We start from the raw sequence: 16,542 nt of genomic DNA on the forward strand, positions 1-16,542 counted from the left end.
GAAGGGTGAAGGGATGGGAAGGAGGAGGTGGATGATGAGAAACTAATGGGTATAATGTGCATTATTCGTGTGATAGATTCCCTAAAGGCCCTGACTTCACCACTACAAAATCTACACATGTAATAACATTGTACACGGAACCCACATATTTGTACAACTACTAAAAAAACTGAAAAGATGTATACACCCCAAATGTTAATAGTGTCAAGGGAAGAAACCCTCTACTAAAGCAATGGTTCTCAAGTCACTGGTGAGGAGCAGGCCACTGCGGAAGAGTGGACACAAACCCGTGCAATTTGAAAAGACCCCATAGGTAATTCTAATACTTCCTACCCTCCACTCCATGGCTCGGAATTACTGTTCAGAAGGGAGAGCTGTCAATCATCATGAGGTTACCTCTTAGCCTTCACATGACTATTAATCCAATTTGGCCTGGTGCTTACGTACAGTAGGAGTAACCCTAACTTTCATGTAGAATCCCCGGCCAAAAAACATCTAGGGCAAACAAGAAAAAGGAAATTGGCTTCTTTGCTTAGCACATGATTCTAAAGGTGTGGACTTTTATTTCCATAATTTCCTTCAACAAGCATTTGTTTCTTACCTCCAGGGATTATCTTTATTAGGTCCCAACCTACTCACTCACCCTCTTTGTCCAGAATGTCCTTGGAAAGCCCTGTCCCATCTATGCATCCACAATAGCTGTGTTTGCAATCAAAAGCTCTGGAACTCAAAGCATCTGATGTTAAAAGCGTTCTAGCTCAAAAATTCACATTAATGGCTGGGCACAGTGGTTCGCACCTGTGATCCTGACGCTTTTGTGAGGCTGAGGCGGGCAGATTGCCTGACTTTTAGACCAGCCTGGACAATACAGTGAAACGCCATTTCTAATAAAATACAAAAAATTAGCCAGGTGTGGCAGAGTGTGCCTGTAGTTCCAGCTACTTTCGCATGGGAGGCTGAGGCAGGAGAACTGCTTGAAACTGGAAGGCAGAGATTGCACTGAACCAAGACTGCGCCACTGCACTCCAGTCTAGGTGACAGAGCCAGACTCCATCTCCAAAAAAAAAAACCTCACATTAATCATGGGTAATGCTAAAATGTTCTGAGAAGCATCAGATCTTTTCAAGGAAGGCTAAGTTGGCCACGTGAATTTCTAACGGACTATGCATTGAAGAGTACAATGTGTGCATCTGGTAACAAGCAGGTGCTCAATAAATGTTTATTCAATGTCTGAATGAGCTAAAACACATCATGGCAGAGCACCTTCCTGGAGTTATGAATTTAATGCTTTTCTGCTTTTCAATATTTCTTCCTGGTAATTCTCAAAGAATTCCCAAAGGTTTCTGTATCACAACTCTATATCCCTTGACCTCCCCTCTCTCCTTGCTCACAACCTATACAAACACTTGCTTTGAGGAAACAAGCAGTCGGTCTCCACGTGGGAGGGCTTACCAAGAGATGTCACCTATTCCAACATGTGAGACACAAGCAGGATAGTTACAAAAAAAAAAAAAAATTGCAATGGTGCATGTGCTCCAGGACCCTGTGATCAAACAGTGAAAGTTAATCAAGGAACAGGCTGAACGCAATGGCTCATGCCTGTAATCCCAGCGCTTTGGGAGGCCGAGTTAGGCAGATCACAGGGTCACAAGTTCAAGACCAGCCTGGCCAATATGGTGAAACCCCATCTCTACTAAAAATACAAAAATTAGCCAGGTTTGGTGGTGTGCACCTGTAGTCTCAGCTACTTGGGAGGCTGAAGCAGGAGAATCACTTGAACCTGGGAGGCAGAGATTGCAGTGAAGCGAGATTGCGCCATTGCACTCCAGCCTAGGTGACAGAGCAAGACTCCGTCTCAAAAAAGAAAAAAAAAAAATTAATCAGGGAATAGTCTGCTAAGACCCTGAAATCCTCTTTGACTGACTCAGCTCTTTCTTCTTTAGTGTGGAGTCCTACCCGCCCTCTTTCTCTCCTCTACAATTCAGATAAAAAGAAAACCTAAAGAGATACTGCTAATAAAAATTATCACAACGTATTTTCTAGATTCTAAGAGGCTGCTGATTATAGGATACATCAAAACATTTGCCAGGAGAAAAAGACCATCTGTCAAGTTGCTTTTGTAAGTCACATCTCCATTTCAGAAACAGGAAAATGTGAAAAGTCCTGCATCACAGAACTGAGATAATATGACAAGTACCTGCAAAATACCAGGTGAATTACATATTTTGCTTCTAATATAATATTCCCATTGAGAATGAGAAGCTGAATTGTAAAGTGCACAGAAGAGTAGGGCCCTCAAACCCACGTCTTGGGACCATCTCACTCCACAGCCTGCACTCTCCCCTATTGGGACCCATGTCCAGCTCTTTCCAATTAGAAGCAAAGCCCCAGCTCCTAGGCTTTTACATAACCATTTCTCAGGCTTCTTTTCCCATCTTAACTGAGATTACTTTGGGAAGTGTGTTTACTCACAAGGCCTAGTACTGTCTCCCCTAATCTTAAGAACCTCTCTCATCCTGAATTGTTTGGGTAAGGAGACAATAGTCATATCAATTTACCATAAAATGACTCAGCTGAGCACAGTGGCCCACCCCTGTAATCCCATCACTTTGGGAGGCAGAGGCGGGAGGATCACTTGAGCCCAGGAATTTGAGACCAGCCTGGGGAACAAAGTGAAACCCTGTCTGCAAAAATAAAAAATAAATAAAAAATAAAAAGAGCCAGACATAGTGGCACATGCCTTCAGTTCCAGCCATTCTGGAGGCTGAGGTGGGAGAATCCCTTAAGTCTAGGAATTTCAGGTGGCAATGAGCTATCATCCCACGATTGCACTCGAGTCTGGATAACACGGCAAGACCCTGTAACAAAATCAAAACAAAACAAAACAGCTCCAATATTAGTAACAGCAGAGCTAACACTGTCAAGAGCTTACTGTGTCAGGTACAGCACTAAGAATTTGATATGTATCATGTCACTCTACCCTCATACCAATAACCCATGGATATCAATCTCCCCATTTTGCCCAAAGGAAACAGAGGTTCAGAGTTGAGCAAAACCCTGAGGTTGCAAAGATGGCAAGAGGATGCAAAGCAACCCCAAGGAAGGGCCCTTGACATATGTGTCCCTCCACCCTGAGAGTAAGTATCTGAGTTGGGAAAGGAAGCGGGGAAAGAAACATCTCACATTCACTTCCAGAAATGTCTTCCCTCCCCTTGGTGAGGCACCTAAAAGCGTCCTCCAGCTCACCTCCCTGGGCTCTGTGTATCTAAAGAAGCCCCAACTGATAGAGAGTTCTGGGGAATCCTGGTGATGGATCCATGATGTTCCTCTGTCCCACCCAGTAACCAGCACAGAACTAGGGCCATGGCTGGCTTTACAACACAGTGGCAGCTGGAGGCGGCAGCGGACATCATTCACTGGGTGTGGACTGCACAAGGAGGAGCTCATGACACAGTCAGGGCGAGTCCAGTGATACCTCTTCCTCATGAATTCTGCTCAGCATCCGTTCCGTTCCTCCTCCTCCAAATCACAGCCTGCCAATCACATCTTGCCCAGCCTTTGTGCTTGTTGATTTCATCCTGCCCCCATCCAATTACCCTGTGTTAGATTCATCAAATCTGCCCCCTTCCCTGCAGGGCAGGCCGGCACTACAGGGTCGCCCCACCTGATTCTACACTGGGGCTCACCTGGCCATCCAGAAAAGGAAACTAATAATCTGGTGAGAATATCTATTTTAACACACAAAAAAGCTCTATTTCAGTTTAATTAAAAAAAAAAAAAAAAACCTGAAGAAACCCCTAGCCCTGACCCTTCTAAGATCTAGACCTGTTTATCCCATTTCTGCGTGTTTGAAACTGAACTCCCCACCCAGTGCTATCCACTCTACGTCCTCATTCATCTCTAATCCGAACCCTCGCTCTGCCTCCAAGGCTAACATCCTGCTATGGGCCACAATAGTCTTTTGCTGAGACTGGAGCAGTAGCTTCCTACCTGATGCCAATTCTTTTTCAAAGTAGTGTTTTCTGCCAGGCGCGGTGGCTCATGCTTGTAATCCCAGCACTTTGGGAGGCTGAGGTGGGCAGATCATGAGGTCAAAAGATCAAGACCATCCTGGTCAACATGGTGAAAACCCCATCTCTACTAAAAATACAAAAATTAGCCAGGTGTGGTCATGTGCACCTGTAGCCCCAGCTCCTCGGGAGGCTGAGGCAGGAAAATCACTTGAACCCAGGCGGCGGAGGTTGCAGTGAGCTGAAATTCCGCCACTGCACTCCATCCTGGGGGACAGAGCGAGACTCCATCTCCAAAAAACCCAAAAAAACAAAGTACTGTTTTCCTGCCTCACTTTTCAAATAATCCCCACAGGTCAGCCAAAGGGATCTTTTCAAATCTTATAAACTTTTTTGCTAAAAGCCATGGGCATTTCTTTTTAATTTGAACTGGGCCTTTAGAAGTTCTCTTGGGCCAGGCACAATGGATCATGCTTGTAATCCCAGCACGTTGGGAGGCTGAGGCAGGCGTACTGACTGTGGTCACGAGTTTGAGACCAGCCTGGCCAACATGGTGAAATGCTGTCTCTATTAAAAATACAAAAAATTAGCTGGGTGTGGTGGCACAAGCCTGTAATCCCATCTACTCGGGAGGCTGAGGCAGAAGAATCGCCTGAGCCTGGGAGGCAGAGGCTGCAATGCGTGGATATCTTGCCACTGCACTCCAGAGTGGGTGGACAAAGCAAGACCCCATCTCAATAAAAAAAAAGAAAAAGAAAAAAGTACACTGAATGTTTCTTCCAGTTTCTGTATGTACCTCTCTCTCTCTCTGGACCTCAGGTCTTTGCCTACGCCACTCCCTCTAAGTGAGAGGAGAGGTGAGTACATCCACCCCTCTCTCTTTAGAAGCCCCTCCTGACTCCCCCAACCTCCCTCGCTAGCAATGCTTTCCCTAAAATGTGATTTGACTTCACCCTGTCTTTTCCCTTTCAAGCAACTTTCTACACTTGCAGGTAACCATGTGTTCAGATGGATCCAGAATCTAGTGGTTAAGTGTGGGCTCTGAGATCAGCCTGGCTTCAGTCCAGGTTTTGCCACTAACTCATAGTTAGTGGTTTCAGGCAACAGACTTAAAGACTTTCATGAAGGTTAAACCAGAGAGTCCAGGGTGTGACATACAAAATGCATTTAACAGACATCAGCAACAGGAGGGTAGGGCTCAGTTCTGTCTCAGTATTTTACCCCCAGGGCTAAGGGCAGGCCAAGAGGCTCAGAGGTAGTAAATTAATGAAAGAATGAATGACTGAATGGCTGTGGCAGGCAGGCAGGTGTAAGTAAGGAAGTTGAAAGAGAGGAAGGAAGGAACAGAAGGAGGGAGGGAGGTTGAGAAAAAGGGAAGAAAGGAGGGAGGGAGGGAGGGAAAGAGGGAAGGAGGGATCAAGGAACTCAGGAAGGTAGGTAGAGGTTAGGGTTGGTTTCTAGTCTGCAAACTCTCTGAAATTTCAGGTTGAAGAGCAAGAAAAAAAAAAAAGACAAAAAAACCCTAAGACACAGAAAGAAAAGAAGGGAACTATCACTTATTAGGTATTGTGCAATACACAGTCATTATCTGACTTGATCACCAAATAAAGCCTATGGGGCAGTTATTAATATATCATTCCCTCACTTTTATAGAACAAGAACAACAAAAACGAGACTCTAAGAAGTTAAATGATCTTTCTAATATAGTAAGGAAAGGCAGATTTGCTTCAAAGTTAATCTGAAAATAACTAAAACCTCTTCATCAAATCCTGCCAGGGAAAAATTCCTTGGTGTTAATTCAGTGGTGCACACCTTGGCTGGACCAACGGAAGAACCAGTAGCATCTAACAAGAAAATCAAAGAGCTAGTTTCTCATTCTGAGTAGAAGGCAGCATGGGTAAGAGATGCAGAGAAAGCAGGAGGGTACATGGAGGAAATAATGGAAGAGGTCGTATAAATTCTCCAAGTGGAAAATCAACTAGGAGCCAGAGGACACTAAAGACCTAAACAAAACAATGAAAACTGAGAGTGAGGAGGGCACTTTATCAGAATTGGGAGTGCAGGACAACTTTTTATTTATTTTTTTAAGGAGTCTCACTCCTTCACCCAGGCTGGAGTGCTGTGGAGTGATCTTAGCTCACTGCAAACTCTGCCTCCCAGGCTCAAGCAATTATCAAGCCTCACCCTCCCAAGTAGCTGGAATTACAGGTGCCTGCCACCACACCTGGCTAATTTTTTTGTATTTTTAATAGAGAGGGGTTTCACCATGTTGGCCAGGCTGGTCTCAAACTCTTGACCTCAGGTGATCCACCCGCCTTGGCCTCCCAAAATGCTGCTATTATGGTAGTGAGCCACTGTGCCCGGCCCAGGAGAACTTCTAAAGGCCGATTACAGATGAAAAAGAAATGCCCAGGACTTTCAGCAAAATTTTATGACTGCTGACCAAGAACGGGACCAGCCTCGCTCTCTCCCAGCTGAATTTCAGCACCTTCTGTACTAGGAACGCATCACCTATAAAGACACCAGCTGTTGGTGTCATTTTAAAGCACCTTGAGAATTTTACCTTTTAAAATTTCTGTTTTTCTTCCCTGTGGCAAAACAGTCTCTCAAGTTTAGGAACTGTCAAGAGAGGATGTGAGATGAGTGGAAATCTGCCTATGCTGAGCCCTGGAAGAAGCCACAATGGGTCAGCCACCAAGGGAAGGCTTTAATCAGGGAAATCTGACTGGTATGAGGTCACGGGATTGTCTCAAAAGGTCTTCTTTGATTCCTTTCCTACAGGCTAACAGGGCGGGAGACACTGAACTTCATTTGGAGGTAAGGGAAGGCAGGAAAAGAGACAGATTTCAAGTCAAAGAAAACGGGGCCACTGGGACAATAGCAAATTTAGGAGAGAGGAGGGAGGAAAGGAAAAAGAAACCCACAACTCCCAAGTGTGTTGGGCACCAGGATCACTGAATCCCCTCCCCAAATTTCACACTACCACTGTGAGCAGATGTTAGTATCTTCTTTCTTTCGTTTTGTTGTAAGACAAAGTCTTGCTCTGTCATCGGCCTGGAGTGCAATGGCGTGATCTTGGCTAACTGCAACCTCCACCTCCTGGGTTCAAGCGATTCTCCTGCCTAAGCCTCCCGAGTAGCAGGGACTACAGGTGTGCAACCACCACAAACAGCTAATTTTTGTATTTTTAGTAGAGATGGGGTTTCACCATGTTGGCCAGGCTGGTCTTGATCTCTTGACCTCATGATCCACCTGCCTTAGCCTCACAAAGTGCTGGGATTACTGGCATGAGGCACCTCACCCAGCCGTCAGTATCTTCTTTCTACAGATACAGAGGCGAGGTGGAGAGAGGGTCAATGACCTCCGGAAGATCACCCTGCTGATAAAGGAGACCAGCAGGGACTTGAAACTTGGTCTCTTCTTCGCTAAGCTGTTCTTACTCCAATTCTGTCAGAGGAGACGGGCAAGCATGCAAGGTAACAAAGAAAGATGGGACCTGAGGAAACTTCAAAGAGTGTTATAAACTCCTCCAAGGCAACTGATTCTAAGCATAAAATTTCTACAAATGTCTTTTCAAAAGTAATACTTCAGTGTTCTTCATGTTCAGCTTTTCTACATTATTCCACATTTACAGCCAGCCCCAGCCCCAGTGGCTCTGTGGACAGAACTGTGAGCTAATGGAGCAGGCACATGCTAACGACATCCGCCATCATCCCATTCCCTCTGGCAGGAGTCCTTAGAGAAAAGGAAATGTGGAAAAATAACGTACATTATCTTGAGCAATCCTCACAACGACCCCATTAGCATTATTCCTTCTCTGGGTCTAAATCAACTCACATAACCTGCTGTCTTACTCAGTTTGAGCCGCTATAACAAAATATCTGACACCGGGCAGTTGATAAGCAACAGAAATTTATTGCCTGCAGTTCTAGAGGCTGTGAAGTCCAAGATCAAAGCACCAGCAGATCAGATGCAAGGCGAGGACTCTCTGCGTCACTGACGGTGCCCCCTTTTTTTGAGACAGAGTCTTGCTCTGTTGCCCAGGCTACAGTGCAGTGGCACGATCTTGGCTCACTACAACCTCTGCTTCCCGGTTTCAAGTGATTCTCCTGCCTCAGCCTCCTAAGTAGCTGGGACTACAGGTGCCCGTCACCATGCCTGGGTTTTGTATTGTTAGTAGAGGTTTTGCCACATTGGCCAGGCTGGTCTCGAACTCCTGATCTCAGGTGATCCGCCTGCTTCTGTCTTCCAAAATGCTGGGATTACAAGTGTGAGCCACCAGGTACAGCTGATGGCACCCCTTTTATTATGTCCTCACAGGTAAGTGGTGAACGAGGTCTCTCAGGCCTCTTTAATAAAGGCACTAATCCAACTCATACAGGTGTCATGACCTAATCACCTCCTAAAAGCTCTACTCTCAGTGCCACTGCACTGGGGGATAGGTTTCAACACAGGAACTTTGCGAGGACACAAATCTTCAGGCCACAGGATCTGTCCATGGTGATAGAGTCAAGAGGGTAACCCTGACTTAATCTCTAGATCATGCTGAGTCTCTGGGTAGAGCTCTTGGACCCCACCTCTAGCTACTTAAAGACAATGCTCTGGGAAGTCACACACTGGGCCAGGATTCTGGAGACTGGGGTTTTATTTCTCAAATCCTGGGAAACTACACCAGGTAATTTATAAGCAACAGAAATTTATTGCTTGCAGTTCTGGAGGCTAGGAAGTCCAAGATCAAGGCACCAGCAGATCAGATGCACGGTGGGGACTCTCTGCCAATTTTGCTTCCCTGCCTTTGTTCTCTGAATGCCTATATTGTCTTGGGCCTGCCCTCTACAAACTGGTGCATATGGTACTTTGAGTTCTTTCACCAGTCTAACTTTGGTCTCTCCAAAGACACTCTGAAGTCCACCCACACAACAATGATTTCTCTTACTCTCTTCAAGGGAACAGAGGGTGCAGAGTAAAGAGGACTGGATTCAAAGTCGGACTGTCTGGGTCCAAATCCCAGTTTCATGGCTTAAGAAATGTGAGACCCCAGGTAAACTGTGCCTCCCTAAGCATCAGTTCCCAAACCTCTAAAATAGGAACACGAACAGGAATCACTTCATGGGAGGGTTGTGAAGATTAAATGAGTTTATCCATAAAGTACTTAACAGAGTGGCTGGCACAGACTAAGTGCTTCAACATGTTAGCCGTAAAGAACCACACAGAGTCTATCAGGCCCTGAATGATACCCACTGGCATGACACATCTGCAGAGCCATAAGGGTGAGGACAGTAGTGCCCACGCGTGCTGGATAGTTTGACCATACCTGCTTTAGGGTCGGAATTTTACACTGTGGCAAATAATATCCCCTTAGAGGGGAGGCATCTGTGCTTCTGGACCAAAACACTATCTGGAATATTCAGCATGGCCTTCTTCCAAAAGCTTCAGATTATGGGTGTGCATTTATTATTTATGCCTTCGCAACAGCCTCCCCAAATGACAACAATCACATATTATTTCCAGTGCTTTGTGCAATTAAAAATAAGGCATGCAGGGGTCCCAGGTTACACGTCCTCAGCCGTGTCACCCCATCTAAGTGCAGCACGGCCTCCTGGCTCAGTGGACAGAGCACAGACACCAAAGCCATATGGTTTGGGGTTCAGTTTTGCTCTATGATAGTTCTCTGAGCATGAAAAGTAATTTAACCTCTCCTGAGCCCAGTTTATTTAACTTTCAAACGTGAAAAGCTGCTAGCTCGGTGCCAGAACGTAAGACGTGCTTAAGAAATGGTAGTTAGCTTTCTCTCTGTTTCACAAACACTCGAGTAGCCGCTTGCCTCCTCACCAGCTCCGTGTGGATGTGCGTCAGGCATCTCAGGTGTAACAAGCCTCACACTAAACTCCTGATCTTCCCATACAACCCGTTCTTCTTGCAGTCTTCTGTGTCTCTCAAACGTCATCTCACCTAGCCAGCCACCCTGGGGTCATCACTGACTCTAGGCTTTTTCATTCCCTATATCCAGTCAATGCAACATCCTGATGACTTGAGCTTCCAAAAGCACCCTTAATATGATGACTCCTACCATCTCTACTGCTCCATTGGGTCTGAGCCAAAATCATCTCTCCCGTGGATGATTGGAATTATCTCCCAAACCTTTTGAGAATAGGTTTTGCTGTTCATCCTATTCTCAAAAGGGCAGCCAGGGTGAGCCATTAGCAATATTAAATCAGACTGAATCATGCCTCTGCTCAAATTTCGCCAATGGCTCCCTAGATCCCTGAAGGGAAAGACGAAGTCTTCTCACGGCCTGACAAATATGGTCCCTATAACCTGACCTTTGTAGTCCCTACGACCTGACCTCAGCAGCCCCCAGCATGCCCCTGGGCTCCCTCTGCTCTGATCCAACCTCCATTCATTGCTGAAACAGGACACTCCACTCCACAAAGTTCATCCTTGCCACTCTGTATGCCTAGGGTGCTTTGCACTCTTCCCCCAGATAAAGGCAGAGTGCCAATCACCTCTAACATGTTCTGTATTTTACTTGTTTATTTGTTGGTTGTTAATCTCCCTCCACTCAATTATAAACTCACAGGGGGAAGGACTGAGTTTAGCTTTGTAGTGAAGTGTTATAATTTTCTGTTGCCTCACATCCATTTAGAACACAAGTTTAAATTTCGTATATCAACATAGGGCTGAATCACCTTTGACAGGGTTTCTGGTTCCACATCACAGCCAGGTGGCACAAGCTGGTGGCTGGAGATCAGAACATAGACTAGGCTCCTTGCTTTTCCCATTTTCTTTAAATAAAACATTCAGGCATTTGCCCTTGAACCCACAGTGACCCACACCCTATTCTCTTACATCTACTGCTAGTTGTCTCTGTGCGCCTGACTCTTCATTCCTGCCTCGTGTGACCAGGGATGGAGGACTGCCCTCCCTGCCCAGCATTTCAAAGTAAAAAACCGGCCAGGCACGGTGGCTCACGCCTGTAATCCCAGCACTTTGGGAGGTCGAGGCGGGTAGATCACTTGAGGTCAGGAGTTCAAGACCAGCCTGGCCAACATGGTGAAACCCTATCTCTACTAAAAATACAAAATTAGCCAGGCGTGGTGGCGTGTGCCTATAATCCCAGTTATTCGAGAGGCTGAGGCAGAAGAATCACTTGAACCCAGGAGGTGGAGGCTGCAGTGAGCCGAGACTGCAACCCTGCACTCCAGCCTGGGCAACAGAGCAAGACTCATATTAAAAAAAAAAAAAGTAAAAAAAATATTTGAACTCGTCTCCATTGTAATGGTGTACTGAATTTGCGCCTTCCATGGAAGAATCATGGGTTGCCCCAGGCAGGTTTTCCCTGGTATGCTGGGGAGAGCACAAAGTCAGGCTCCCAGTGGCAGAGCAGTGGTCAGACAGGTGTAAACTGAACACAGGTCAGACAAGAGCTGCAAAAATGCCTGCCTATATAAACAAGTTTCCCATGTGAGGGACCCCTGCCAGGTATACCAGAAGCATTTCATGAGAAGCACACCATACCCATGTCCAGCTCCCCTAACTTTTCCATTAGGACAGGGCTGCTACACTCTGGTACTGGCACCTCTGTTTAGCTAGGGGCTCTCCAAACACTTTTATTCCCACAATAGCCCCAACAGTTAGTTATAAGGCCACTTGGCACCTAGAAAGAACTCAGTAAATATTGACTCCGGGTGACGAATGGGTGACTCCTGACCCTGGCTTTTAATGGTATGTCTGATTCTTTTTGCTAAAAATTGGTGGTTCTGAAAATCTTCCAACTGTTGCTGCGGGCTGGGTAAAGGTGCAAACCACTGACACAGAAGGGAGGTATCTGCTACTTAGCTGAAGTTGAGGGAAGATTGGATATCTCTAAGAGGCTTCTTATGCTAGAGGCTGAGATGGGCTTAATTCCTTAAAAAGGCTTTTTCGTAATTCTCCCAGTAATGAATTTAAAAACAAGGGGCTTTCACAATGTCACAAAGGAATCAAGTCTATGTGCGATCTGAACAAGAGCCACTAGACCCAGACAACCAGAGAAAAACTGGCCAGGCACGGTGGCTCATGCCTGTAATCCCAGCACTTTGGGAAGCCGAGGCAGGTGGATCACCTGAGGTCAGGAGTTTGAGACCAGCCTTATCAACATAGAGAAACCCCATCTCTACTAAAAAATACAAAAAATTAGCTGGGCATTAGTGGTGCATGCCTGTAATCCCAGGTACTCAGGAGGCTGAGGCAGGAGAATTGCCTGAACTCGGGAGGCCGAAGTTGCAGTGAGCTGAGTTCGTGCCATTGCACTCCAGCCTGGGCAACAAGAGCAAAACATTGTCTCAAAAAAAAAAAAAAAGAGAGAGAGAGAAATTAGCAAAGCCAAATTGTATCAACATCACTCAAACTGTTTACAGTGAAAGATGTCAAAGACAATTGCCTTTATGAGACAAGGACACCCCCTCTAGGATCAGAACATCTACATTTATGGGCCTGTCCTAACATTAGGCTTTCTTCCTATTCCACGACCTGGCTTCTAATAATTCAGTTTAGAAAAAAAAATCACACACATACAAAAGTGATACAAAATAGTGACATATGGAGAAGAGATGAGCTTCCTTATTTTCTTCTCATCTCTTTTTTTCCCAGAAAATTAGGGTGGGCATGGGAAAACCTCTGATGTTTTGTATTCCATTGTTGGTGAGAGATAAAAATGCAATGCACTCTGCCTTGTTTCTGAGTTCCTTGAAGGCAGGTGCTGTGTTCTCGACAGCTTTAGGTAACAGCAGCATCTAATGTATTCCTGTTCACAGTGGGGGCCTAACAAATGCTAGAAATAAACCAATAAAAAAAATGAACAAATAAAATGCAGCCCATTAACTCAGCTCCTTACATTCAGATTTTCCTTGTCCCTGTCCTGACCTTGGCCCATATACCCTGCTCAGCCCCAGGAACTGCCTTGAATCTGAGAGTTCTCCAAGTCAAGTCCTTGGGCCAGCTATTGGAGCAGCAAGAGCTCCGGTGCCTTCCCTTCCACAGATGATATCAGCGTATTTAAAATAACCACGATTATTCATGTTGTTGTTACTGGCTACAGAGCCCCACTAGCACTATAGCCACTGCAAGCTGCAAGAGAATAAACGTGATTTCCTAGCTACAGCGCTACAATTTCTCATGACCTGTTCTGGCAACTTTGGTGGTTATACTTAGCCAACGGAGACTTATAGCTCTAAATATATGATGTGGTTGAGCTTCTTTGGAAAAAGTCTCTGAGATGGAAGTCAGCATACAAGAGGTTTATTAGGGAGAGCTCTTGAGAGCAGCACCTATGAAAGGGAAGAGCAGTAAGCAGGCCTGGGCAGAGAGGGAAATCAGCCTGTGAGGCAGTCTCCCAGTGCTGCAGACGATCCTGCAGGATGCCATGTTCATCAGCCATTTCATGATGTGGGGGGGCCCTGTAAGGGGTGTGGCCACAGGCATGGCCACTCCCTTCAACTGAGGCAACTGCAAAAAGGGCTGATGCCTGACAGCCCCCTCTGCAGGTGCTGCTCCCAGCAGCTGGGGTAATAAGGCCTTTATTCCCAAAGGAGAATGTGGGAGCCTAGTGCATACGACCACCATTCTCACCCAATGAGACAGCACAATTACCAGCTTCTCTGTGACACCTTCCCAGCTCCCTTCTGTAACCCCTCTAGGAGAGGTGACAACTCTCACTGTCCCCTCATTACTCATCCCTTTATTTGCATAGCCAGCTGTACTGCCCGACACCCAGCAGGGATGCAATAAACACCGGCTGAAGAAATGCATCACTCAACATCAGCATAAAAATTTGAATAAAACACCATGTAATTATAGAAAAACTACCCCCTCGTGCGTTCACTGTGATCGGGAAGAGGAAAACAAGCAGACATGATATGGGAACTTGAAAAGAGCAGCGGATGGAAGCCAAGACACAGGCACTCTGATCTCAACTCTGAGAGAAGCCTGCATCTCTCTAAGCTTCCGTTTCTTTATGAAACAAAAGGACACGTCCACACATTCTATGAAGATTAGAGAGCTTTGACATACTCAGTTGTACTAAATAATATCTTTATTAGGGTCATTATTGACACGAGTAATATTTGATCCCAATAAGGCAAAGAGTCCCGGGGATCAGAGTGCTATTCCCATGATTTGCTGAAGACTTTCTTCAATTAGCCCAGAGCTCAGAAGCCCTGAGATGGAAGCAGGGAGTGACCGGGGCAGGCAAGGAAACTCACCCTCTGCTCATGAATAGAAATAGAAACCAACAGGACTATCCTGTGACTTATGAAAATGCTGTGACTTAAAATCATTAAGAAGCATTTCACTTTCACAGGATATGAAGCTAAGAGGAAAGGCAGAAGGGATTTTAAACACAGAAAAGGCCAGTGTTGCAATTAAAAAAAGAGAAAAAAACAAGACGTGAAAATTTCACTATTGAAATTCTTTATCATTGTACTCATCCAGTATAGAAGAATTTTAAAAATAATGCAATTTTTAAAACGACATCTGGGCGAGGGGTAATAAAATATAATAGCCCAAGATCTGCACTAACCCGTCACTTCTCTCACACATCCATGCCACAGTTAATATACCTACTGAGCTCACAATTTCCCACTAGGTACTCTCATCTACCTTGAGGCCGTGATAGGAGTTACAATAATAGCTATAAAGAAACCCACCAGACTAGAAAGAATGTCTTGTAAAGCCAAACACATACATCTCCTTAAAATGATAAACCACGTTAATGAAAGCAAAAGCCATAAGAACATTTTTAAAATCTCTAGAATCAATACTCATCTCTACCACCTCACAGGCTTTCTTGGCAATTAGACCATCCTTCGATAAAAAGAAAACCAACAAACACACGTCCCCTCACAAGTATGTGAACACTCCGTTATCTGCATACGAAATACACACATTTGATATTTCTCTGCTAAAAACATCTTCTCATTTACTAAACAAATGCAAACAAATTTCTGTTTTACTCTAATATTTTTCAAATCCAAGCAGAGTTGGTATTCCACCAGATCTGTAATTCCTTACCCACTGCGTTAGCACGACCTCATTCCAGGTGACCTCACCTTTTTTAAAGAATGAACCACTATTCTTGGCATGCTAATTCCTACAAAAATATCAGGAAAAAAAAAATGGGCTACCATTACCTTTGAACTTGTGGAACACAGCCCACAGCTCTGCAATGTCAGTGGCAAAGGTGATATCCGTATCAAGGACGATGACTCTCTCCAGATTGGCAGGAAGAGTCTTGGTCAGGACAAGCTTCATCAGACCGTAAATCCCAGAGTAATGTTTATTGGGGATCCAGGAAACTTCAGACTAGACAGAAGAGGGCAGAGAGGGAGTTGGAGAAAGAAAAATCACCACATTAATTCTTTGCTTAAACATAATAGTGCCTAGCACACAAAAGGTATCCTATAAAAATCCGTTGAATAAATGATGAGTTTTTTGTTTTAAGATTTATGAAATTTGCGTTTTGACATGCGAAGCTTTTTGGAGGAAAATGTATCTGAATTAAGGGAGAGGAAAAGTAATAGTTATGAAATACTACTGCAAATCCTGTATGTTGAAAGTTAAAAAAAAAAAACTTTTGCTATTATAGAAATTTAATAGGTCCATTGGAGTAAAAAAGGATATGCGAAAACATTAGAGTCAAAAAACTGAATCCCACTATATATACTTTTGCAACCAGCATCTAATTGTTCCTATGTATGTATATTTCTTCAAATCATATTCCATTTATGCATCATTTGAGATTAGTAAGCAATGGTATTGTTAATGTTTATGCTTATTTATTCTTTCAAAACTGTAATTGAACAGTTTAGTACTGCTGCCTTTTCTTTATTCTCAGATAAACCCACAAGGAGGACCTAGTCATAATCAACCCAACACTCTTTACCTGACAGCAACAGAGGACACACATATAGGACGGAAATGAACCACCCACGGAGCACTGAAAGATAATGGAACAATCAATGGCTTGCAAATGCGCAGTCATCAGCGAGGCACACGCACGGGTGCCATTTTGTGTCCAAAGGCAAGGATAAAAATAAAAGTACCAGTGTCATGAAAGCTCTCACATATGCACAATCATTTATGAAGATATCATGAGCAGAGGCCCCAACCTAACTGCTATCGGAAGTTTCCCTGTGAACCAAAGCACACTTCTTATTTTCAAGAGAGTAACACTTCTAATAGAACCCTTTAAATGGGGAATATGGCCACCTTATCAGGATTCCAAAAAATATACATCTCCTTTGTTCTTACAATACCATGTTAAGGATACGTTCTTAAAAAAAATATGTATTTAAAAACAAAAACACCATAGTTTTATTCCCAAAGATGTTTATCACCATGTTACCAAAGAGTAGCCATCAAAAAGTCCCAAAATGGAACAATTAATTCAAACATGATACTCTTGTTGTCGGATTGCATACTATGTAATTGTTTAAAACAATGTAGTTTAAGAAATAATTTCTAAAAACCTGAATATGATGCTGAAAGGGAAAAA

The 16,542-nt window shown here is 44.4% G+C and overlaps 1 protein-coding gene across 4 annotated transcripts in view; it reads right to left on the minus strand.

Annotated features, from left to right (window-relative positions):
* Positions 1-16,542, minus strand: part of LARGE1 (LARGE xylosyl- and glucuronyltransferase 1) — a 626,458-nt gene that overhangs the window by 267,640 nt on the left and 342,276 nt on the right. For all 4 annotated transcript variants that reach the window (XM_064367950.1, XM_021669373.2, XM_021669372.2 and 1 more), the window contains one exon: positions 15,179-15,350. In XM_064367950.1, the coding sequence (XP_064224020.1) occupies positions 15,179-15,350 (172 nt within the window). The remainder of the gene's footprint in view (positions 1-15,178; positions 15,351-16,542) is intronic.

Source organism: Aotus nancymaae, unplaced genomic scaffold (genome assembly GCF_030222135.1).
Source record: "Aotus nancymaae isolate 86718 unplaced genomic scaffold, 86718_ANA_hifiasm-v0.15.2.pri h1tg000076l, whole genome shotgun sequence".
Classification (NCBI taxonomy): domain Eukaryota; kingdom Metazoa; phylum Chordata; class Mammalia; order Primates; family Aotidae; genus Aotus; species Aotus nancymaae.